Raw genomic sequence first — 27,060 nt, forward strand, 5'->3', positions numbered from 1 at the left:
AGAAGAAAGTGTTTTCTGCTGCTTCATGTGGAATGTCCTATAAATATGAATTAAGTCTGTCTGGTCTAATGTGTCATTTAAGGCTTGTGTTTCCTTATTAATTTTCAGTCTGGATGATCTATCCATTGGTGTAAGTGTAGTGTTAAAATCCCCCACTATTATTGTGTTACTCTCAATTTCCCCTTTTATGGCTGTTAGCATTTGCTTTATGTATTGAGGTGCTCCTATGTTGGGTGCATAAATATTCACAATTGTTATATCTTCTTCAATTATACAAAGTACAGTTGACCCTTGAACAATGCAGGGGTTAGGGGCACTGACCCTCTGAGAAGTCAGAAATCCACTTGTAACTTATAGTCAGCCCTCCGTATTCAAGGTTCCACATGTGCAGATTCAACCAACCACAGATCATGTAATATTGTAGTATTTACTACTGAAAAAAATTGTTTTTAAGTGGACCCATGCTGTTCAAACCTGTGTTGTTGAAAGATCAACTGTATATTCTTTGACCACAGTGTAATTAAGTTAGAAATCAATCACCAAAAGAAAACTAGAACATCTCTGTATATTTGGAAATTAAGAAATGCTTCTGTGTAACCTGTTAATACAAAAATGCACATTTGAAAATATTTTTTGAAAGAATTAAGATTTGAATGACATTAAAACTTGACAGATACAACTAAAACTATGTTATATCTGAAAAAAAGAAAGGTTGAAAAATCAGTCATCTAAGCACAAATCTTAAAATTTAAAAACAGCAACTTAAACTTCTATCAAAGAAAGGAAAGGAAAAGGAAGATAAAGATAAGAACAAAAAGTAATGAAATAGAAGACATACAGTAGTTAAGGTCCACAAAGCCAAAATTTGGTTCTTTGAAAAGCCTAATAGAATTGATAGAAACACATGGTAAAACTGGTCAAGAAATATGGAGAAGCAGACCCAATCAATCAGTGCTCTGATAGAAAGAGGGGATGTTACTCAAGATTCTGTGGACATGACAGAGGTAGGAAGAGGCATTTTTAGTTATCAAAGGAGTTAAATCTGTAATTTAAGATATTCAAAAGAGAAAACCCCAGACTTATATGACCATACTAGTAAACTGTACCAAGCATCAATCTAACACAAATTTTTTTCCAGAGAATAGAAAAATAAGCAATACATTTCAACTCATTGTACAAGGTCAGCATTACTTCAAAACCAAATGCATAAAAGGGCATTATATAAGAATGGAAAACTGTAGGCCACTCTTACTCATGGACATAGGTGCAAAAATCCTAAACAAGTGAATAAAGGAATAAACAGTATAAAAATCAAAAAGGAAAACTTAAAAGTGTCATTTTTCCAAATTGTTTATACAGAAAATACATATAAATCCACAAAAAATTATTAGAATTCATTTTTTAGTTTAACCAGGTTTCTGCCTAACAGGTCAGTATACCAGAATTAAGTCTAAGCGTTGCAACAAATAAGAAATGCATTTTAAATAAAAATATCACTTATAATAATATCAAAAATATCAAATGCTAGGAATAAATGTAACATAATATGTTTAAGACTTTTACACAATAAAATATTGAGAGAAAATTCAGAAGTCTTACATGAATGGAGATATATACCATAATCATGAATTGAAAGAGTCAGTATTTTAAAGATGTTCTCCCCAAATTGATGTATAGATTAGGTGCAATTCCAATATGAATCTGAGAGTGTTTTATGGAAATTGTCATGCTGATTCTCAAATTTATATAGATATTCAAAGGACCAAGAATAACTAAGTTACTCTTCAAGAAGAGGAAGGTAGGATAATTGCTCTGCTGGGTATCAAGATCTTTCATAAAGCTATATAACTGAAAACAATTTGGATAGAAAAATAGAGCAGTGCAAGAAGAATAGAGAATCCAGAAACAGACCCATGTATATACTACCCGTGCTTTATGATAGAGTTGACCTTAAAGAGCAGTAAGGGTGGTCTCTTAAACTTTCTCCTTTTCACATCACACTCAGAAATCAATTCCAAATGAATAGAGATCTAAACATAGAAAGCAAAATAATAAAGGTTCTCAAGGATAACAAAGGTTATCTTTAGAACTTGAGAGAAGGGAAAGATTTGTAAAACAGAACACAAAACCCAGTAGCAATGACGAAAAATACCAGTAAATTCAACTACATTGAAATTAGGGACTGTTTTTTGTCAGAACACACCAGCAAGAGAATAAAAGGGCAAGCCACAGACTGGCAGAAGTTATCTGCATACGGATAACCAAAAAAGCACTCAAGTCTTAGAAATGAAACCCTTATAACTCAGTACATAAAAGGTAATTACCTCCAATGAAATACTGGCAAAAGATTCAACAGACAAATCAGAAAAGAGGCCAATGAACATGTTAAAGAATGTTCAATATCATTAGTGATGAGAAAAAGCAAATTAAACCTAACGAGATATCTTTACACATCCACCAGAATGATTTAAATTAAAAAATCTGACAATACAAAATGTTTATGAGGCTCTGGGGTAGTGGGACTTTTCATATGTTGCTGGTGGGAGTAAAAATTAGTCCAACTATCCTGAAAAACTCTTTAACGTCTTCTAAAGTTGAAGATATGTATATTGTGTTTGTAGAGTGCCAAAGTGAAAATAATTCATAGGTCTAGCGTCAGTAGAATGGATAAAGGAGAGTATATTCATATGGAATTCTGTATGGTACCAAAAAAAAGTAACTATAGCTACTCAAAACAGTGTTGGTGAATCTCACAATCATGTGGAATGGAAGAAGAGCACAAAAGAATATATAGTGTACGATTACATTCATATGACGTTCAAAATAGGTTAAATGTTTAACGATGAAAGCACAGGTGGTAAAATATAAAGAAAAGCAAGAATGATATTACTATGAATGACAAGATTGCGGTTGTCTTTAGGAAAGTGGGAAGGTGAAGTAATTGGCAGGGGATATGAAACATGTTTGGGTTGCTGGCAGTGCTCTGTTTCTTGACCTGGGCGATATTTTGTGGGTTAATTCACTGAGCTCTACAGTTTTATTTTGTGCATTTTTATGTGTGTTAGTTTACACACACACATACAAAAAGAGGCCAAAAGAATCATGATGCAAAGAGGAGAGAATTAGTTACTAAAATGATTGTTTTTAGACTATTTCAGTGGTATACCGCGTTCAGTACATTCAACAGGAAGACAGTGAAAGATGTTGTATGGTAAAGCGAGCAACCTTAATTGGAAAGAAGAAAGTTCAGTTGTAAAAGGATAGGTAAGATACTGATATTTTTCACCTATAAATGTGTTTTGCAGGAAATAAGTGTTCATGGTCGTTTGGGAGTTATTTATAATCCTACATCAAAAATAGATGAAGATAACACAGCTATTTCCAGAGGAATTCTGGCAGCTTTTCTTACACTGAAAAACAGCTTTTTGAGAAACTTTCTCAGGAAACTGGCAGAGGAAGAAACTGCTACAGCTATTTACTCTGGAGATAAAATTAAAACATTCCTTACTGAGGTCAGTAGCTATTTGTTTGAAATAATAAATAAGTATCTTGCATATTTCAAAAGTATAAGTCAGTGTGCTTGGACATATCATGTTAAAAAATCATTAAGTATAATCAAACGGGGATAATAAACTTTCCTTTACAGTGGGAAAAGATGCATGTTACAGGATACAGCTTTGCATAGAGGCACTTAACAAATCAAATTTCATATATTTCAACTACTACTTCATGATCCTTAAAGTTAAAGGCATTCTAGTTAGGATATGTACTTATGTGAAGAATTAGGAGTTAAAAGATTATGTGAATAATCCTCAGTTATTTCACTCAAGGGGTCCAGTACAGGGAAAATTCTAAAGACAGAAGCTGATCCTCTGGAAGAAAGATTCATTAATCCATTCAAAAAATATTTATTGATTGTCTACCAGACAATGGAGATAATACTTATGAACAAGGCAGATAGAGTCCCAGTTCTTATGGAGCTTACATTGTAATGGGAAAGACCAGGTAAGTGGTATTGGAAAGATATAAAGAAATGTAAGAAAGTAAATAGTTTGAGGGATGCTTTTTTAGCTGGAGTGGTCAAGGGAAGGCATCTCTAAAGAGCTGATGTTTGAGCAGAGCTCTGAATGAAATGAGAAGTCAAACCATGGAAAGTCTACAGACTTTCTTACAGAGAAGAATATACCAGGTTCAGAACACAGCAGGTCTAAAGGCCTGACACAGAGACAGTCTTGCCAGGTTTGAGGTATAGGCAGAAGGTCATCATGACCAAAGTAGAGTGATGGGGAGACTAGTAGGAAATGAGTTCACAAACATAACTCCAGATATTTCAAACACTGATCGGCCATGGTAAGGAATTGAAATTTTTTCTGAGTATAATGGAAACTCATTGAGGAATCTTGTGAGATAAATAATCTTGAAAAAGATGACTCTGGGTGCCATGTGAAGATTTGATAGTAGGTAAACAAGAGTGGAAATAGGATGAACAATTAGAATGCTATTGCAACAATCCAGGTAAGAAATAATGGTGTCTTGGAGTAGATATTGGTGGTGGACATGGTGAGATGGTGTATACATAATATTTGTTACAACTGTAGTCAGCTTGATTAGCTGACAATTGTATGTGACATGTGAAAGTAATACTCAAGGATTTTGACTTGAACAGCTAGAATTGTGGTGTCTTTTTTTTGAGATGGGGAAGTCTTGATGAAGAGAAGATTTGGATACATAGGGGATCAAGAGTTAAGTTTTGTATGTGTTAAGTTGGAGATGCCCGTTGGACATTCAAGTGGAGATGTTGAGTTGACAATTTAGTAAATAAGTGTAGGAATCAATGGAGGGTATAATGTTTTGTTTTGAGAGTCATCAACATTATATATAATTTAAAGCTAAGAAACTGGATGAAATACCTTGGAAGTGAGTGGGGCAGGGGTTGGAGAACAAAGGGACTGAAAAAGAGCCCTGGAACATTCCAACATGTAGAGGAACACAAGAAAAGGATGATCCAGCAGAGGGGACAAATGGAACAGCCACTGAGTTAGGAAGATAACCAGGAGAGTGTGATATCCTAGAAGCCAACTGGAGCAAGTATTTCAAGGAGGACATGATAAGCTATGCCATATTTCTTGAAATTAGGCTTCATAACGGACCATTTTATTTGTTAAGGTGGTCATTGGTGGCTTTGATAAGAACAGTTTCAGTGAAGTGATAGGTATAAATGTGAACTGGATTCAAGAGAGAACAGGAAATCAGGAAACAGAGACAGCAAGTATAGGTAGCTTTTTAAAGGAATTTTCCTATATGGGGAACAGAGAAATATTCTACAGCTAGAATAGGACTTGGGGTCATGGAAGGATTTCACTTATGTTTGGTATGCTGATGAAAACAGCCCATCCAGAAAATGAGAGCAGATGATATGGAGCGGAGCCAAGTGGGAGGATAGTTCTTGCGTAGGTAAGAGGTGCTGGGATCCAGTGCACAGGCTGTAAGTATTGGCTTAAGAATTGGGTAGATTTATTTGGTGGTAGCAAGATGAGTACTTTACTTCTGATTGATTTTGTTCTCAAAAGAAAGTCAAGTCATTAGCTAAGTATTAGAATGGGAGTAGGTGCTCTTAGAGGTTCGAGGGTAGAGGAGAAAATGTCAGATATTTTTCTATGATTCTGCGAGTGAGAAAGTGAATTAAAAACATTATAGTAAGATTTCTGAGGGCCCACTTGAGGTTAATGACCATAAATTGAAAGTGAGATCAATGTTGGCTGCATGTTTTTCTCCAGCTGCCCTAACGCTGTTCGGATCCAGTTGCAGAGTAAGCAGAGTTGTGTTTAACCAGAGTTGAGGTTTTGCCAGGTGAATATAACTGAGGGGAAGCATCCAAGGGAGCTGAGCGTGGAATGTTTTTGTTATAGTAAAGGGCTCTGGGGTCTAACTTGGATAGGAGGAAAATGCTAATATGGAAAGTGTGATGGACAGTAAATAAGTGGTAGGGTCAGTGGACTAAAGGGTTGAGTAATGGTTGGTCTGGTGACACTGGGATGAATGGGCTGGAAGGTCAGTAGCTTGTGGTCAGAGAGGGGTTGACTGAGACAGAGGTTTTGGAAATAACGATCTAGAGCTACACTGTCTGATACTGTAGCCACTAGCTTCATGTGGCTATTTTAAACTTAAATTAAATTAAATTAAATTTAAATTCAGTTTCTCAGTCATACTAGCCACGTTTCAAGCGCTCAGTACCCATCTGTGGCTGTGGGTCGGACAGCGCAGGGGAACATTTCTGACCTTGCAGCGGTACCAGGAACGCGATAGAAAGTCAGAATGTAAGGCCCTCCCTGGATCTACACCCAGGTGATTTGTATGCATATTAAAGTTTGATACACACTGAGATGGAGAAGATTACTTTTGTATTTCAGAATTTAAATGCACTATTACTAAATTGGTTTCATGGGATTGGTATAATGGAATGAGCAGAGTATTTCTATTTTAAACAGTATTTTTTTTTAATTGAACACACCAAAATGGAGGTACTGAATTCAGAATTTAATAAACATTGTATTTCATTGTTTAATGTTAAATTTTATTTAAATTGATGTTTCCTAGCATTTTACTAATCAGTAATCCACCCAAAATTCTCAAAGAATGAGTAGCAAACTGTATCTCCTTGTAACAGGATTTACAGATATTGTAATTGCCTTGCCAAAGAAGGATTCTTTTTTTAAATGTGGTTTCAGAACAAAATAGTACTTTTTAAAATCACAAGTTAATATAATTTTAAATTTTATACTAATATATTAAAGTAGGCTATGTTCAAAAAATTATTTAATGTATTTACTGTTCTCTTACTGGTTTTGTCATTCTTAACTTATACCTTAGGGAATGGATAAAAATGCTTTTGAGAAAAAATATAATACCATCGGAGTGAATATTTTTCGAACTCACCAGTTGTTCTGTCAAGATGTACTTAAATTGCGTCCTGGAGAAATAGGTGTTGTCAGCAATGGGAAAGTAAGTAAAAAAAAACAATTGCTCACTTTTCTCAGTGACACTGTGATACAGGGGTGTCAAACGTTTTCTGTCGCAACACACCTGATGCAGCACACACAGAGGACGGTGCTCGTGTGCTGGACACGCCGGACAGGTCCCAGCGTAAATAACATGGCCACTGAGATGTCCAGCTCGTGGCACAGTACCTGTCTCTTCACCCCTCCCTCCCGCTGGTGATAGCATCGAATGCGGCTGAGGGTGTTCTTTGGGGATGGCTTTTATAATATAAATATTAGAACAAACAATCTTGTATACATTACAACATTGTAATTGATCACTGTTGTAAGTAGGTGTAAAAAGTACATTTTGACATCTTTTTCTTCTTGTAGCTTTTTCCTACAATTGATTATGTTAAAAACAATACTGCAAGTTTTGAACTATAAAGTAGTATTTATTAATATAATCTTTTGAAATCTATAGTAAAAATCACTCCCACCATCCTAATAAAATTTATTATTAATAGTTTATTGTTTTACCGTCTAACCCTTTTTTCTACTCTACATAGCCATGTCTGTCTTTTTAAATACATAATTGTAATGCTATTATATATATATAATTTTATATCACACTTTTTTCTCTTAGTATATCACAAACGTGTTTCTGATTAATTAGGGAGTTTTAATAGATGCATACAAAATTAGTGGATGATAGCTACTTATTAATATTTTTTAGTATGATAGTCTGGTTTTCTTTATCAGGAATGGTTTAAGTTTTAAAAATTGAATCTGGTGCTTAGGTATATTTAGAAATCAACGAATGCAGTGTGTTTGACATTATCTCTGCTTGAAGCATCAAATTATGTATCCCTAAATCATCTTCAAAGCTGTAGTGTTTTCTCTGTTTTCTACATTTTTATGAGCTCTATTCACCTGCGTGCTTCATTCCTGTATCATCATTCCCTTAAAGTTATGCTTATTTATTCCTTCTTATCTGAATCTATAAATAATAGAAATTGGAGAATAGTGAGGGACTCGTATCCACAAGTATCCACAAATCACATATTTCTGCTTCAGTGTAACAGTTCTTTTTTTTTTTTTAATAGAATATTAGAGACTTTTTTTTTCTTTTAATTTATTTATTTATGGCTGTGTTGGGTCTTCGTTTCTGTGCGAGGGCTTTCTCTAGTTGTGGCAAGCGGGGGCCACTCTTCATCGCGGTGCGTGGGCCTCTCACTATCACGGCCTCTCCCGTTGCGGAGCACAGACTCCAGACGCGCAGGCTCAGTAATTGTGGCTCACGGGCCCAGTTGCTCCGCGGCATGTGGGATCTTCGCAGACCAGGGCTCGAACCCGCGTCCCCTGCATTGGCAGGCAGAGTCTCAACCACTGCGCCACCAGGGAAGCCCAGTGTAACAGTTCTTGAGCTAATTGTGTTAGCTCCTAAAAATAGTTAGACGCGGGTTCATCTGTGTGCAGTGCTATTTTACAATTGGTGACAACAGTTGCCATTTATTATTACAATAATATAAAATATTAGTGAATTTTGATAATGAGCTATGTGAAAGCCCAAAAATGGCATTGCTTTTTTTTTTCAACAGTTGCTTTGGGAAGAAATCTAACTTTTTAGAACAGTTTTGAAGTATATGGCTACCTTCGGCTCTGTCAGACATTTTAAGAGATAAAAAGAAAAAATTACAGCCTGCTGTATCTGTTACCTTGCCTTTTGGTTATGTTGATACATTACGGAAGAGCTACCCTATGTTTTCTTTATCATTGTTTAATATAATTCAGATACTGTTATCAATATTAGTGATAACAAATATTATAGTTATGGTCAACTTATTTCTCTTAGAACTGTTTTCTTCTCACTTTCCTTGAAATTGACAAGAGCATTTAGATATAATTTTGCATCTGCCATGAACCAAACATTCTTCTAGAATCTGAGAGTATAGTAGTGAACAAACATGTTTTTGTGGAGTTTACACTTTGGTGGGCAGGGACCGAAAAAAAATAGTGTCCTTACTGATAAAGTGTTATTTGGACAGAGAACCAAAGGAGGTGAGGGAGCAAGCCATGTTGCATATCTGGAAGAGGAATGTTCTAGGTAGAGGGAACAGTGAGTACAAAGGTCCTGAGATGAGCTCACATCTGTGTGTTCTAGGAATAGCAGATATGAAGAGAACAGGAGAGAAGTACCTGGGGGCCAGGTCAGGTAGGGTTTTACTCTGAATGAGTTGAGAAGCCCATGGTTCTGGGCAGGGGATTGACATGAACTGACGTTTCATTTGGATCACTCGTGGCTGTTACATCAAGGATAGACTGTAGGTGTTAGGAAACCAGTTAGGAGCTATTACAGTAGTCCAAGTGAGATGTGATGGTGGCCTGGACCAGAATGGCTCTAGCGGAAGTAGGGAGAAGTAGACGTGAGATGTATTTTGGAGGATGACCAGGAATTGCTGACAGACTTACAGTGGGATGTAAGAGAACTACGTGACTGGCAGAATGGAGCCGCCACTGTTTTAAGGTAAGGAAGACTGCAGGAGGAGTGGGTTTGTTCAGAAGGAGTGGAAAGGGCAGATAGAGAATTCAGTTCTGGACATATTAAGAGTTCAGTGTTCAGTTCTGGACCTCTGAGTAGACTGGTTGAGTTGACAGCTGAACGTATGAGTTAAATTCGGGGAGAGGTTGGGGCTAGAGATAGATATTAAGTCAGATTACATTGACTTTTTGTGTCGACTAATGGAAAATTGTAATTTTGATTATCCTTTTATTTGTAGGACTGTGGTTTGAATACAAAAGTATGATATATCTGAAAATAAGTACTATGGTTTATGAACCATAATGTAATATTATACTGTGTCTCAGAGTAATGCTATGAAACACAATAATCATAACAATTATAACATAGTTATAATTCTGAACCAGATAGTTTAATGATTAAAATAATTCTGACATTTTAGAATCAATCTTCATTTTGAACCTGTCCAAATGTTTACGTTAGAATTGAAACATATTCAAAGTTAAAATTGTTTATAAATGATCAAAACTGGGGTGTAATGATGATCTCATACTTTCTTACTGCCATGCTAAAGAATTAAAAATCTATATATTTTAAGATTAAACAAAACCCTTAATAATGCTATTGCTATAATTATATTTATTTTTATCATGTTACATATTTACAAATTGATGAAAGACATGGTGTGGCAGAGAGAAGGGAAACAAACAAGGCCTTTTTGTTTTGGCCAGGCGAATCTGGATTCAAATTCTGGTTGCACCATTAATTGTATAACCTTTGCAAGACTTGGTTTCCTCATTTGCACAGTGGAAAAGGTAATAGTCTGTTTTAAAGTTGCCAGAGAGATTAAATATACTTTTACACATAAAACACATAGAACAGCCCCAGACACAGAGTAAATTTTCAGTAAATATTAACTTCTGTTTTCTCTTTAAATATTTGAAGGCTATCATGGGAAATATGGGTACATTTATAGACTTGATTTGCGTTGTATTCATTCAGAGTCAGCATAGAATCAAGCCCAGTTGATCCAACTTCCACGAGTGGGGAGAGATTTTTAGCTCAGTATGTGGAAGAACATTCTAACAGAGTTTTCTAAAATTGTAATGATCTGTCAAATGAGGTAATGCATTTCTGTTATAGCAGTTATTCTGTATAACTGAAAAATCACATTTCCAAAACGTTGTAAAGAAGATTTAAGCTCCAGATAGGTTTTATTGTACTATTACATGATTTTCAAATTTAATGTTCCATTTCCTAATTTGGCCATTATGTGATTTTATACTATTTAAGTTGCTTTATTCCACAAACATCATATTCATCTTTAAGTAGAAGAACTAAGACACAGAAGAACCAAGTTTCTGCTAGCTGTTTGACACTGAGCTTACATAGGTGCAATAGAGCCGGTTTTCTGGTGAATTTAATCAGTAAAGATACCCAATCTTGTTCATCCCTTAGGAAAATAATTTGAGATTTTAGTTCCTTATTCTAAGTTATTAACAAAACTACTCAAGTCACTAGAAGTGGTATAGATAAAACTCAGCTATTTTCCAGGCCTCTCCTATTCACAGTCAAAAAAATACAGCATTAAAAGTGCTTTGAAAGTTACCTTAAAAATGATAGCAAAAGAGCCTACCATCAAGCCTCTTAGATAGCCTCAACCACCAGAGGGCAGAGAGCAGAAGCAAGAAAAACTACAATCCTGCAGCCTGCGGACCAAAAACCACAGTTACAGAAAGATAGAGAAGATGAAAAGGCAGAGGGCTATATACCAGATGAAGGAACAAGAAAAAACCCCAGAAAAACAACTAAATGAAGTGGAGATAGGCAACCTTCCAGAGAAAGAATTCAGAATAATGATAGTGAAGATGATCCAGGACCTCGGAATAAGAATGGAGGCAAAGATTGAGAAGATGCAAGAAATGATTAACAAAGACCTAGAAGAATTAAAGAACAAACAAACAGAGATGACCAATACAATAACTGAAATGAAAACTACACTAGAAGGAATCAATAGCAGAATAACTGAGGCAGAAGAACAGATAAGTGACCTGGAAGACAGAATGGTGGAATTCACTGCTGCGGAACAGACTAAAGAAAAAAGAATGAAAAGAAATGAAGACAGCCTAAGAGACCTCTGGGACAACATTAAACGCAACAACATTCGCATTATAGGGGTCCCAGAAGGAGAAGAGAGAGAGAAAGGACCAGAGAAAATATTTGAAGAGATTATAGTCGAAAACTTCCCTAACATGGGAAAGGAGATAGCCACCCAAGTCCAGGAAGCGCAGAGAGTCCCATACAGAATAAACCCAAGGAGAAACACGCCGAGACACATAGTAATCAAAGTGGCAAAAATTAAAGACAAAGAAAAATTATTGAAAGCAGCAAGGGAAAAACGACAAATAACATACAAGGGAACTCCCATAAGGTTAACAGCTGATTTCTCAGCAGAAACTCTGCAAGCCAGAAGGGAGTGGCATGATATACTTAAAGTGATGAAAGGGAAGAACCTACAACCAAGATTACTCTACCCGGCAAGGATCTCATTTAGATTTGATGGAGAAATCAAAAGCTTTACAGACAAGCAAAAGCTAAGAGAATTCAGCACCACCAAACCAGCTCTACAACAAATGCTAAAGGAACTTCTCTAAGTGGGAAACACAAGAGAAGAAAAGGACCTACAAAAACAAACCCAAAACAATTAAGAAAATGGTCATAGGAACATACATATCGATAATTACCTTAAACGTGAATGGATTAAACGCCCCAACCAAAAGACATAGACTGGCTGAATGGATACAAAAACAGGACCCATATATATGCTGTCTACAAGAGACCCACTTTAGACCTAGGGACACATACAGACTGAAAGTTAGGGGATGGAAAAAGATATTCCATGCAAATGGAAATCAAAAGAAAGCTGGAGTAGCTATACTCATATCAGATAAAATAGACTTTAAAATAAAGAATGTTACAAGAGACAAGGAAGGACACTACATAATGATCAAGGGATCAAGCCAAGAAGAAGATATAACAATTATAAATATATATGCACCCAACATAGGAGCACCTCAATACATAAGGCAACTGCTAACAGCTATAAAAGAGGAAATCGACAGTAACACAATAATAGTGGGGGACTTTAACACTTCACTTACACCAATGGACAGATCATCCAAAATGAAAATAAATAAGGAAACAGAAGCTTTAAATGACACAATAGACCAGATAGATTTAATTGATATATATAGGACATTCCATCCAAAAACAGCAGAGTACACATTCTTCTCAAGTGTGCACGGAACATTCTGCAGGATAGATCACATCTTGGGTCACAAATCAAGCCTCAGTAAATTTAAGAAAATTGAAATCATACCAAGCATCTTTTCTGACCACAACGCTATGAGATTAGAAATGAATTACAGGGAAAAAAACGTAAAAAAGACAAACACATGGAGGCTAAACAATACGTTACTAAATAACCAAAAGATCACTGAAGAAATCAAAGAGGAAATAAAAAAATACCTAGAGACAAATGACAATGAAAACACGACGACCCAAAACCTATGGGATGCAGCAAAAGCGGTTCTAAGAGGGAAGTTTATAGCTATACAAGCCTACCTAAAGAAACAAGAAAAATCTCAAGTAAACAATCTAACCTTACACCTAAAGAAACTAGAGAAAGAAGAACAAACAAAACCCAAAGTTAGCAGAAGGAAAGAAATCATAAAGATCAGAGCAGAAATAAATGAGATAGAAACAAAGAAAACAATAGCAAAGATCAATAAAACTAAAAGTTGGTTCTTTGAGAAGATAAACAAAATTGATAAGCCATTAGCCAGACTCATCAAGAAAAAGAGGGAGAGGACTCAAATCAATAAAATTAGAAATAAAAAAGGAGAAGTTACAACAGACACCGCAGAAATACAAAGCATCCTAAGAGACTACTACAAGCAACTCTATGCCAATAAAATGGACAACCTGGAAGAAATGGACAAATTCTTAGAAAGGTATAACCTTCCAAGACTGAATCAGGAAGAAACAGAAAATATGAACAGACCAATCACAAGTAATGAAATTGAAACTGTGATTAAAAATCTTCCAACAAACAAAAGTCCAGGACCAGATGGCTTCACAGGTGAATTCTATCAAACATTTAGAGAAGAGCTAACACCCATCCTTCTCAAACTCTTCCAAAAAATTGCAGAGGAAGGAACACTCCCAAACTCATTCTATGAGGCCACCATCACCCTGATACCAAAACCAGACAAAGACACTACAAAAAAAGAAAATTACAGACCAATATCACTGATGAATATAGATGCAAAAATCCTCAACAAAATACTAGCAAACAGAATCCAACAACACATTAAAAGGATCATACACCACGATCAAGTGGGATTTATCCCAGGGATGCAAGGATTCTTCAATATACGCAAATCAATCAATGTGATACACCATATTAACAAATTGAAGAATAAAATCCATATGATCATCTCAATAGATGCAGAAAAAGCTTTTGACAAAATTCAACACCCATTTCTGATAAAAACTCTCCAGAAAGTGGGCATAGAGGGAACCTACCTCAACATAATAAAGGCCATATATGACAAACCCACAGCAAACATCATTCTCAATGGTGAAAAACTGAAAGCATTTCCTCTAAGATCAGGAACGAGACAAGGATGTCCACTCTCACCACTATTATTCAACATAGTTCTGGAAGTCCTAGCCACGGCAATCAGAGAAGAAAAAGAAATAAAAGGAATACAAATTGGAAAAGAGGAAGTAAAACTGTCACTGTTTGCGGATGACATGATACTATACATAGAGAATCCTAAAACTGCCACCAGAAAACTGCTAGAGCTAATTAATGAATATGGTAAAGTTGCAGGATACAAAATTAATGCACAGAAATCTCTTGCATTCCTATACACTAATGATGAAAAATCTGAAAGAGAAATTATGGAAACACTCCCATTTACCATTGCAACAAAAAGAATAAAATACCTAGGAATAAACCTACCTAGGGAGACAAAAGACCTGTATGCAGAAAACTATAAGACACTGATGAAAGAAATTAAAGATGATACCAACAGATGGAGAGATATACCATGTTCTTGGATTGGAAGAATCAACATTGTGAAAATGAGTATACTACCCAAAGCAATCTACAGATTCAATGCAATCCCTATCAAATTACCAATGGCATTTTTTACGGAGCTAGAACAAATCATCTTAAAATTTGTATGGAGACACAAAAGACCCCGAATAGCCAAAGCAGTCTTGAGGCAAAAAAATGGAGCTGGAGGAATCAGACTCCCTGACTTCAGACTATACTACAAAGCTACAGTAATCAAGACAATATGGTACTGGCACAAAAACAGAAACATAGATCAATGGAACAAGATAGAAAGCCCAGAGATTAACCCACGCACCTATGGTCAACTAATCTATGACAAAGGAGGCAAAGATATACAATGGAGAAAAGACAGTCTCTTCAATAAGTGGTGCTGGGAAAACTGGACAGCTACATGTAAAAGAATGAAATTAGAATACTCCCTAACACCATACACAAAAATAAACTCAAAATGGATTTGAGACCTAAATATAAGACTGGACACTATAAAACTCTTAGAGGAAAACATAGGAAGAACACTCTTTGACATAAATCACAGCAAGATCTTTTTTGATCCACCTCCTAGAGTAATGGAAATAAAAACAAAAATAAACAAGTGGGACCTAATGAAACTTCAAAGCTTTTGCACAGCAAAGGAAACCATAAACAAGACGAAAAGACAACCCTCAGAATGGGAGAAAATATTTGCAAATGAATCAACGGACAAAGGATTAATCTCCAAAATATATAAACAGCTCAATCAGCTCAATATCAAAGAAACAAACACCCCAATCCAAAAATGGGCAGAAGACCTAAATAGACATTTCTCCAAAGAAGACATACAGACGGCCACGAAGCACATGAAAAGCTGCTTAACATCACTAATTATTAGAGAAATGCAAATCAAAACTACAATGAGGTATCACCTCACTCCTGTTAGAATGGGGATCATCAGAAAATCTACAAACAACAAATGCTGGAGAGGGTGTGGAGAAAAGGGAACCCTCTTGCACTGTTGGTGGGAATGTAAATTGATACAGCCACTCTGGAGAACAATATGGAGGTTCCTTAAAAAACTAAAAATAGAATTACCATATGACCCAGCAATCCCACTACTGGGCATATACCCAGAGAAAACCGTAATTCAAAAAGACACATGCACCCGAATGTTCATTGCAGCACTATTTACAATAGCCAGGTCATGGAAGCAACCTAAATGCCCATCAACAGAGGAATGGATAAAGAAGATGTGGTACATATATACAATGGAATATTACTCAGCCATAAAAAGGAATGAAATTGAGTCATTTGTTGAGACGTGGATGGATCTAGAGACTGTCATACAGAGTGAAGTAAGTCAGAAAGAGAAAAACAAATATCATATATTAATGCATGTATGTGGAACCTAGAAAAATGGTACAGATGAGCCAGTTTGCAGGGCAGAAGTTGAGACACAGATGTAGAGAATGGACATATGGACACCAAGGGGGGAAAACTGCGGTGAGGTGGGGATGGTGGTGTGCTGAATTGGGCGATTGGGATTGACATGTATACACTGATATGTATAAAATTGATGCCTAATAAGAACCTGCAGTATAAAAAAACAAACAAAACAACTAATACTAAACTTTCATTGGGTTATTTGTATGGAAATATGTTAATATAAATGTTTCAGACATTACATGAAATTTCTAAAAATCTTATATTTGTATTTGTATGGAAATATGTATGGAAATATGTTAATATAAATGTTTCAGACATTACATGAAATTTCTAAAAATCTTATATGTTCTGGTATAATGTTATAAGTAATAATCCTAGTTATTACTTTAAAATGTATATCTCAGAAATAACTAATTTTCTTGTCAACTGCATTATTATGAACTTTCATCAAATCTTTTACCGTGGTCATTTTTAAGTCTTTTGTCATTTACAGACAGTTCTGGGTGTACTCTGATGATTTTGCAGATATGTTCCTATAAAAGGGTTTCATCTTCAAGAAATTCATGGAAAAGACTCTGACAAGTACAGGTTTCTGGTAACTGACTGTACTGCTGAACTGAATGAATAAGCATTTTCAGAACTCTGATGAAAAACTGATGAACTCATAAAAGTGCTAACAAAAGATCAAGATGAAAAAAAACAATTAATTACATGGGACTGAGTGAACTGATGAGGATGAGTATAATTTTTGTGACTTTCTGTCTGAATTAAAAAAAAAAAAAAAAATCCCACAAGGACTCAGAGCCAAAAAAAAAAAAAAAAAAAAAATGATAGCAAATCTTAAGGAAATAAAATGTTTATATGTGTACTTTTAGTATTACAGTGCCCATTTTTTGTACTTTTTAGAGCCCAGGTTTTATGTTTAAAGTGAAACATGGTATTTGTTTAGCTGGATGCCAGCATTGCAGCTAATATCACCTTTGATGTGAGCAAATGAGAAAAGATTCAAGAACTATACTTCATTAATTTTTAGAAAACATTAATTGCAGAAGCATATGAAGGGGAAGTAATAAAATGCACTGCAGGGCTTCCCTGGTGGCCCAGTGGTTAAGAATCCGCTTGCCAATGCAGGGACACGGGTTCGAGCCCTGGTCCGGGAAGATCCCACATGCTGCAGAGCAACTAAGCCCGTGCGCCACAGCTACTGAGCCTGCGCTCTAGAGCCTGCGAGCCACAACTACTGAGCCCGCGTGCTACAACTACTGAAGCCTGCGCAGCTAGAGACCGCAACGAAGAGTAGCCAGCCCCTGCTCGCTGCAGCTGGAGAAAGCCCACGTGCAGCTACGAAGACCCAACACAGCCAAAAATTAAAAAAAAAAAAAAAAAAAAAAAATCCACTGCAACCATTTCATTCTGGTTGACGTGTTTTCTAGTTGTTTGTCATTAAGTCTAATTGTTTAGTGCATACGACTATGTCAGGGCTCACCTTCTACATCAGACTTATGTTAATAATATTATGATGATGCACGTATTAGCTTTTCCAGAAAATGATAACGGTAGTGGAGTTGGGGTGGTTGTGGTGGGATAGCCATCCTGAGAAATTCAGGTATCTGGTAATTTTACAGCTTCCCCGCTCTGTAGTTACTGGTTTAAAGCTAACGTACAAGACCTTGCTGTGCTCCAAACAGTTCATACAGCATCAGTTAGATGAAGATTGGTTGGTATTATTAATTATGGAATTTGTTTCTTGGTTTTTGCTCTTTTATGCCATGTTTATATATTCATATCTACATAGTGTAGACTACAATTTACAGATTAAATAGGAAAATACTGAAATTAAAAGACTTATGGAATATAGACAGTTGGTTTCATAACTTACTTTAGAATGAAAAGGCTTAGGTTTTTGGAAGCATTATGTCTCAAAGTAAAACTTTCAAATGGAAATAATTTGCTGATTTTTTTGCCACATTGATTTCGGTATTGATGCAAATGTTGTTTATAATATCAAAGTGAGGAAATAGTTTTCTCTTGTTTCCCAGGGGACTTAGTAAATGGTGGGATTAATAGCCACCATCTGTTTAATCTCTAATCAATATTTGCTTAAAGAAATATCTATTTGATAAGAAAATACTTCTCCCAAATTGGTATCTTATAGAAGATATACAATAATATAACTGCTTTTAAGTTCTTAGGACCTTTAGATGAAGATTTCTGTGCAGAAGATTTTTACTTGTTGGAAAGGATAACATTGACTAATTTAGTAGAGGAAATTGAAGACATTGTTGAAAATATAGAAGTCAACTCAAAGAAGTAAGTATTTAAAATTGTAAGAGCAATTCATTTTGGAGTTTGGTATTTTGTATCTGATTTTTTCTTTTTAAGATTAGAAAATGTTTCAAATACACACAGAAGGTATAATAAGAGACATGTAGAGAATATAAAGAAACAGCGGACGATAACCATTTGCTTACCACTACCAAACTGTAGATGTTAATATTTCGTTTTATTTGTCTTGACTGTCCCATTCTCCTCCCTCCCTAAGAGGTAACCATTTTCTCAAATGTTGTGTGCATGATTCCCATATATGTGTTTATACTTTCGCTTCATATGTAAATATCTATTATTAGTGTTTATTGTGTTAAAGTCTTGACTTTTTTAGAGATATGCTATTATACATAGGCTCCTTTTGCAGTCTGCCTCCATAAGAGCTTTATCCATGTTCATGTATATAGAGCGAGCTTATTCATTTCAGTTTCTTTTTAGTATTTCATTTTGTGAATATACTGCAGTTCATTTATATACTCCATTACTGAAGTACAGTTAACTTGGCTTTAGGTTTTTACTATTATGTAAATGCTATCATGAACCTGGTTTACACGTGTCCTTGTACAATGTGTGAGTTTCTCTAGAGTAGACAAGTGTTGTTATTGGGCTGTAGGATAAATGTACCTTCGGCTTCCCCAGATGTTGCTAAATTCTGTCCTTCAAAGGAGTTGCAACAATTAACACTGCCACCGGAAATGTATAAGAGTTCGTTTCCCCAAGTCATCACCAATACTTGGTGTTACGCAACCTGTTAATTTTTCCTATCTGATGGGTGTGAAATTGCATCTTGTTTTAATTTGCACTTCCTTGACTTCTAGTAAAGTTGAGTATCTTTTCATATGATTGTTTTAATTTATGTTTGCTCTTCCTCCAACGTGCCTACAATTTTACGTATTAGAGAGTGTGTGGCCAATAAATAAATACCTTAAGAAAGTTTAGGAGTAGATTATGGTTTGGATTAACCCATTTATTTTATGTTTATTAAGTGGCCATTAAATGTAATGCTCTGTGAAAGATATGGTAGGTATTACAAATAAAAATAATATACAGTGTACAGGACCTGTAGTCCAGCAAAACATGGTATAGTAGACAGATGCTGACAGTACTGACAAGGTTCTCAACCACTCTGACTCTAAATTTCTTCGTTTATAAAATGGAGATGCCTATCTTTTCTCTCTTTCTTTCTTTTTTTTTTTTGGTGGAGGGGGACATTTCTTAAAGTTCAGCTAACATTTTCTGTTCCAGCATATCATTGAACATATACATTTTCTCTATTATGGATTTTTTAATTTGGTTATATTTAATCCAGGTATTTATTTTGTACAAATTTAGTTTTCAAACGAATTTGAAACCAAAGAAATCTGGGCTTCTTAACTATATTAAAAGTTCTTTGAAAGTAGTTATTCTATCATTTAATTTTTGTTCTTCCTGCTCTTCTTTCTTTCCTACATGGGTCCCAGTGCTTGGATATATAACCAGCACTCAGCAAATATGGACTTGAATTGAATGATTCTCCATATTCTTGTAGACACTATTAGGAACACTTATGTGTTTAAATATCATATCAATGATAAGAAAAAATAGGATGACCTTAAAAGCAGCAGTCATTTTACTTTGACAAATTATACAAGTTTAGAAGAAAGGTCATTTATATACAGTTTGTCTATTGGAGATATTTTACATTAAATTCCCCTTTCTTGAGGCATTAATTGTGACATGAAATATGGACCTTTCTTTCCCCCCCAAAAATTCATTTATCTTGTTTCTCCAGCCTGAGTGACCTTGTTATGAAAATCGATGCCCTTGTTTCCTCTTTACCTAAACATGTATCTCGGTATGATATCACATTTCTTGAGGAGAATCACAGGTAAGATGTATTAGTGCTGTGTTTTTTTCTGTCACTTCATCCTATACTGAATTATGGTTACCATATGTATTCACAATATAGCAAAAGTTAAAGTAGAATTAAAAGTTATTAGAGAATAAATGTATTTGACAAGATAGGGAAAAGAAATTTTAATTATATTCTAGTAAATAAATGACATATGTATATATACACACACACATATATATATAGGATATGAAGTTTCAAGTAAGTTAAATCTAGTATGGTTTGTCTTATTCTTATCTTTCTTCCACATTCAAGATCATTTGGAATTTTTGCAGTATAATCATTATAAATAATAATATCTTTATATTCTCAATGTATAAAAGGCTCAGTTACTGAAGAATTCTGATTAATAAGGTGTAGACATGTACACCAGAATGTCCCAAACTGTGTTTTATGGAACATTACTCTGAGATGTTGACAGATATCTTCTGAGGGAAAAACTGTAGTCAAGTAAATTTAGAGAATACTGAATCTTTTGGGGTGGAGGAGTGAGATTTTCAGTGTGCATCAACATATTGACGATTATGAGATGTGGTGTGGTTAAAAGAAAACAAAAGAAAAGTTCATTTTTGGTAAACTCAGCAGTTGGGTAACTTATTCATGGAACACTTTTTTTGTTAAAAATTTATTATTTCATAAAAATTAGGTTTCCAGAAAGAGCCATCAGAGAAATACTGTTTTAGGATAATAAACTACTTCATAATTTTACTGTATAATACTTCTCCTCTAAGATATTTGTAATAAAATTCATCAAGCTCTATCTACATACGTAAAATAATCTGAGTCCCCAGCAGGAACTTTTTTTTTTTTAATTTAAAAATTAAGGACCACTTAGAATGGGAAAAAATAATCAGTTAGACATTATGTAACTAAACTATAGACATGTTTTATTATCTTTTTCTAATCACTGCTCTTATAAAACTAAAAGGAGACAAATTACTTTATTGTAAACTTAAAATGGCTGGCACTTCCTTCTAAGTTTTCTGATTTTATGGTAGATGCGATCTTATATTGCTTCTGTTTACTGTATTACAAGATAACACGTTCTTTGGCTGTAGAAGGTCTATCTTCTGAGGTGTCTTCACACATGTATAGTAGTATCATTCTTAGGAAAAATTACTTTCTAAAGAAATTATCTAGCACTATTGGGAATGAAGTTTTTATTTTTTTTCAGATAACTGAACTGAGATTCAATACTTTCAATTTTAAGTATTTTAAACACATATAGCGGAATTCATTTTGCAAACGTCTTTGATTTCTTTAATACCATATGCTGAAATAATTTAACAAATTATTCACAACTATCATTGCAAACATTAATCACTATACTGTTACATGGTTATGTTATATTTAGGAATTTTGATATGTTTGGAGCTGTTTACTCCCACATTAAATGTCTGAAACATTTGATCTTTCGTAGGTTATTGTTGTTGTAGTCTCTGCTTTCTTTCTTTAGCTCTCACATCAATCAACGTGTCCTGCTGCTTTTAAGCCTTCTTTTATATAGAAGAAGGATATGATGGGACTTTGTGACAGTGGTTTACAACTCTCCAGTTTTTTTCTATTTATTTCTGGGGCATTGTTACAAATATTTATAAGTGGATGTGTAGTATATGTGTATTGGTATGCATCTATGTTTATACAATAATACATACTCATCTAATGCCTGCCTTTTTTAAAATGCAAAGTCAGTAATCTTCCATTTTTCTGAGTTCATGTGTATAATTTAGGTATTTAACTTTTCGTTCTGTGTGTTTACACATGTTGGTATGATCTATTTATCCATATCAACTTTGGTTGTATGGCATAGCATGAGCTTTCTTGTCAAAAAAAAAAAGAACAGCTTTTTGATCCCAGTGTACCACTTACCTAGCTATGTGACCTCTCTTAGCCTCAGTTTCTTAGTCTATAAAATATAGATGATGATCCTTACCCTTCAGGGGTTTTATGAGATTCAGGCCTACTGTCTTAAGTATAGTAGATATTTATGTAATGCATTGTAGCTATGTGCATTTGTTACACAAATAACGAGGTGCTTCTCACAACTTGGAAATAAGAGAAATAAGATTGAACCTGAAAGTTAAGCCATAAAATCAACTCGTATTAATCAGGGGAGAAATGTGAATACTTACCTTACATGTAGGATCCAGGTCAGCAAGACTTAATGATAATCTGATTGAAGGTCTTAATTTATTGAAGAAACAATGACTTTGTTGGATTTCATTTGTGTTGGAAGCCTAGAAAAAGAGAGAAGCACATTAGCAATGCTGGGCTGTGTAGTCTGGGTCAATCAGAGCAGTAGAATCACTGTTGCACACACACGTGCATGTGTGGTATATATGTATGCATATGTATATTGGGAAGTGTATAGATAAGAATTTATGTATGTATGTATGTGTGAATGAATTGTTATAGGATTTGACGTTACACAATTGTGGGAGCTGGTTAAGTAGTCTCTGTAAGGCTGTTGACTTCTGATACTGGAACTTTAAGTTCACAGGGCAGGCAATTAGGAAGAGAGGTAGTTGTCAAGAGGGGAGAGAGCAAGAGAGAGTTGTCAAGAGCCAGCTGGAACCCCACAAGTATGGACCGAAGCCTGTGTCAGTTCTTGTTGCCTCTGACCTTGGTACATAGCAGGTGTCCTGCAGAAGGTGGGAGCCCTATCACAGTGCTGAACACACACACATGACCTAGGAGTCAGAGAGTAGACGGAGGATCTTGGGGAAGGTAGACCCAGTGGGGGCCTCATGCCAACGACGTTGAGTAAGCAGATCAGTAACAAAGTGTGTGAGCTAGATTATGGCTGTGCCCCCCTCCTGCCCTCCAGATATCCTGAGAATCTCTCTTCTGCCCCACCCACCAGAAACGTGAAGGAAAGGGAATTCTGGAAAATGTCGTTCAGCCTAACCAACACACATACTACATAGGAGATGTAGGAACTATGGGATTCTGATTCATAGAACCTCACAGAACTGGCAGTAGTCTGGGGGAAAAGACTTAAAGTAGCTGTAAACAGATGCCTACTTTAGCCATAGTAATGTCTCATGAAGCATATAGAAAACAACCAGTTTTGACTAGTGCTACACGTATGACAGTAATTTGTAAAATTTTCACCAAGAAAACTAAAGGAATTAACCATTGTAGATAGTCTCTTTAATTTAAAACATCTGATTTGTAGCCCTTGTTTCTAGCAGCAATTATCTACCAGGATTTGTTGTCTGATTCTGACACTCCTGTTTAAACATTATTAAATCTTATCAACTGCATATAAAATAAAATGTCTTTCATCTCTCTATGTCAGAAGACCCATATTTGAAGTGAATTTTATATTAGCTTTTATTTGATTGCTGAGAAATTATTTCACTGCTGAAGTCTAGATATTTATAGTCTTCTTGTACCAAAGAAGACTAAGATCCCTGTAGTCTTACAGGGGTACAGTTTGATTTGGTAATCTTTTTACCTTTGTAATATGTAAGATATTTAATTTATACATCTCCAAAAAAACTGATTTCCTATGTTATTGTAGTGTTAAAACAGTAATCAATTGGACTATCCTGTACTTTTAATTAAATATATCCTTTAAACTTTTCATTAAATTAAATATAGAATGGATTATCTCCTACTGGCCTTTTCTGTGCTTTTAATGATTTTCCCAACATTTTCCTTTAAAGATTAGTCCATCTTCTAACTTAGATCAGTGAAAGACAAAATGGAAAGGTCAGAGGGGAGGAGGTGTGGAGAGGATGACTTAGGTCAAAATAATATGAAAAATTTGGGTGTTTTCACCCCTGAGCTTTCCTGTTATAATATGTTGGGTTTTTAAAACTAGTAAATTTAATAGAAGTACTGAATAGTTAATTCTGTCATTCTCAAATCTGAGAAAGTATATTTAACACAAAAGCATCTTTGTTTTATTTTTTTACATTGTATGGTCCATGAGAATTTGGGGGGCTTAAAATTATCAAGAGTTTGTTCACTATAATAGTATTGTTCTTTGAAGAGTTTTTTAAAAATCATTCGTCCATAATTTCTTACTTTCATTTTCTCTAATTCTTTGAAGGTTTCTAATTTATTGAATGCAAACATTAGACTTTTAAATTTGCATTTTCTTCTGTGAAATAACCAGGATTTTTTTAATCCAGTGAGAAAGAAAGAAATTTATAAGAATGTACGTAGCTAAGATTAATTAGGCAATTGAATAAACTTAACTGACCATTGTTCATCTTATTTTTTATTTTTCTAGCATTATAAAGATAAATTCTCAGGAGAGTGATATGTCCTTTGATGTCATTGCTATTGTTGATCCATTGACAAGAGAAGCACAGAAGATGGCACAGTTATTGATTGTAAGATATCATATTTTATGAAATATTATATATATTTATTATATGATATATACTACTTTTATTTTGAAAGTTGTAATCTTTTCAGGTCTGTTTTCAAGTATAATCAAATGTTTGCTCTTGATTCTTTATTTCATACAACATTCTAAATAGATTGTCATATTTCAGTGTAGAAAATGAAATGATAGAGGTATGCCTATGGTGTTATGGCAGTCCCAGGTTAGGTGTTAATGTGGACGTAATTGTTGTCCCCATCGCCCCCAAAATTCATATGTTAAAACCCTATCCCCTGTGTGACTGTATTTGGAAATAGGGCCTTGGGGAAGTAGTTAAGGTTAAATGAAATTCTATGAGTTGGGCTGTAATGCAATAGGATCAATAGCCTTATAAGAAGAGGAGAAGAGAGATCTTTCTCTCCTCACAGACATAAAAAAGAGTTCATGTGAGTACACCACCACCTGGCAGCCATCTACAAGCCAGGAAAAGAGCCCTCTCCAAAAACCGAATATGCCAGCACCCTGACATGAAATAAATTTCTGTTGTTCAAGCCACCCAGTGTTTTGTTACGGCAGCCTGAGCTAACTAATACAAGCATCTTCCCATCGTCATCTTTCTTACCCCAGGTGTGGAGAATGGCTTCTGGAGAAGCTGATGTCTAAGCGTAATTAGTATAATAAGCTTAAAGTATAATAAGTAACATTAGCCAAACAGGTGAAGCTAGTGGAAGAAAGAACATGAAGGCTATGTTCAAGAGGTTTGGCCACTGTAACAAAAGCAAAGTAACAGTGCCTTCAAGTCTGAAGTTGATTTCTGTCATCTCCCCATCCAAGTGTAAGCCACCTGGAGTTGCCAAGGCAGCTCCACACGTGAGGGACTCAAGACACCTTCTGTACTGTTCAGCCATCCTCATGAAGCAGCTTGTTTCCAGCAGTCTAAGATCACAACATGATCTCTGTACTTCTGCAGCGGGAAGGGGAGAACAAGGGCCCAACCCCAAACATATTCCATCCAGTCGCATCCCTCTGACCAGAATGTAGCCAGCCAGCCGGCTGCACCTAGTCACAAGATTCTTCCCCTAGGAAAGTAGAGGAGAATGAATCTTAGGAGACAGATAGCAGACTCTGAAAGGACATTATGTGGCTTATCCTTGTACTGAAAATTTTAAAAATTCAAATTGTGATGCAGCTTTCAGTAGTTAAACTTGAAGAAGCTAGTTATGTTGGAAGGCTATATATTTTTTTCTGATGATGTTTAAAGTTTGGGGATACTTCTGTTTGAAATTACTCAATACTTTTTTTTTAAAGACACATCAAAAAATATTGTCAGAAGAGGAAACTATTTGTTCTTTGACAGTTTACTTTTGGAAACAGGCAAAAGTAATTAGATATTAAGTCTGGTGAAAATGTAAATGATCAAGCTGGGTCATACTGGTGTATATTCTATCAAAATTTCAAAATGTTTCTCTCAGAAATTAGTTTGCCTTTTCAAATCGATTAGGAAAAATGGGTAATAGGTATCTGTTATAAATGCATTTATTAATGTGTACAAATAATTTTGGAAACCCGTTGCCATTCTACCTATTCAGTGTATAATCAGGGCAAACTTAATTCCACAGTTGATTTACTTGCCTCATTCTTTCTTTCTGCATTTGTATACCTTCAGACTTTAACTTCTTTAGACACACTATTCATATTATTCTTTAGAAAACAGAAATCAGTAATCATACCTATGAGGAATGGAGGTAGTATGATTCCCTATTCCTGTGGGGATTCATTATTCAAAAAAAAATTGCTTACCTCTGAAGCTTTTATGTAAACATAGAATTTAGGAATAAGAAGTATGGGTTATACAGAAATATAAAATATGGAATTGCATTCCAGTTTACATCATTGGTAATAGTAGCATACTTTGTTTCTGAGCAACTCAGAACTTCACATAGCTTATTATTTCTTACTATAGAGAAAATTTATGCTGTAAATTTGTGCTATAAAGCATAAATTAATTTCCTGGAAAAAATGGTTAGTGTCTCATTTAACACTTGGAAGAAACAGTGGCTCAGCAGCCTCCATTGTAGCTAATAGGAGTGATAGAATGGGAATTAAAACTCAAAGCTCTTAAACCCTTGGGCTGTACATTCTAATTTCTCCTCAAACCTATATCCTTTCCCTTCCATTTATCTGTTTTATTCTTCTCCTTTTACCTATGTCCTTTGTTGTCTAATATCTTTCAAATCTTCACTGACTTGTTACCTGTATGGAGGTGGGGACTATCAAAATTAATAATTCTCCTACATCAATGCTCTAGGGCAGGGGTCCCCAACCCTGGGCCATGGACCAGTGGCGGTCCGTGGCCTGTTAGGAACCAGGCCGCACAGCAGGGGGTGAGCAGCGGGTGAGCAAGCGAAGCTTCCTGTGTATTTACAGCTGCTCCCCATCGCT

The 27,060-nt window shown here is 35.2% G+C and overlaps 1 protein-coding gene across 2 annotated transcripts in view; it reads left to right on the plus strand.

Annotated features, from left to right (window-relative positions):
• UGGT2 (UDP-glucose glycoprotein glucosyltransferase 2) overlaps nt 1-27,060 on the plus strand; it is a 199,701-nt gene that overhangs the window by 112,748 nt on the left and 59,893 nt on the right. For both annotated transcript variants that reach the window (XM_082434596.1, XM_082434595.1), the window contains exons 21-25: nt 3,306-3,512; nt 6,871-7,002; nt 18,249-18,373; nt 20,160-20,255; nt 24,523-24,625. In XM_082434596.1, the coding sequence (XP_082290722.1) occupies nt 3,306-3,512; nt 6,871-7,002; nt 18,249-18,373; nt 20,160-20,255; nt 24,523-24,625 (663 nt within the window). The remainder of the gene's footprint in view (nt 1-3,305; nt 3,513-6,870; nt 7,003-18,248; nt 18,374-20,159; nt 20,256-24,522; nt 24,626-27,060) is intronic.

Source organism: Balaenoptera physalus (assembly GCF_965194825.1).
Source record: "Balaenoptera physalus genome assembly, chromosome: 18".
NCBI lineage: Eukaryota > Metazoa > Chordata > Mammalia > Artiodactyla > Balaenopteridae > Balaenoptera > Balaenoptera physalus.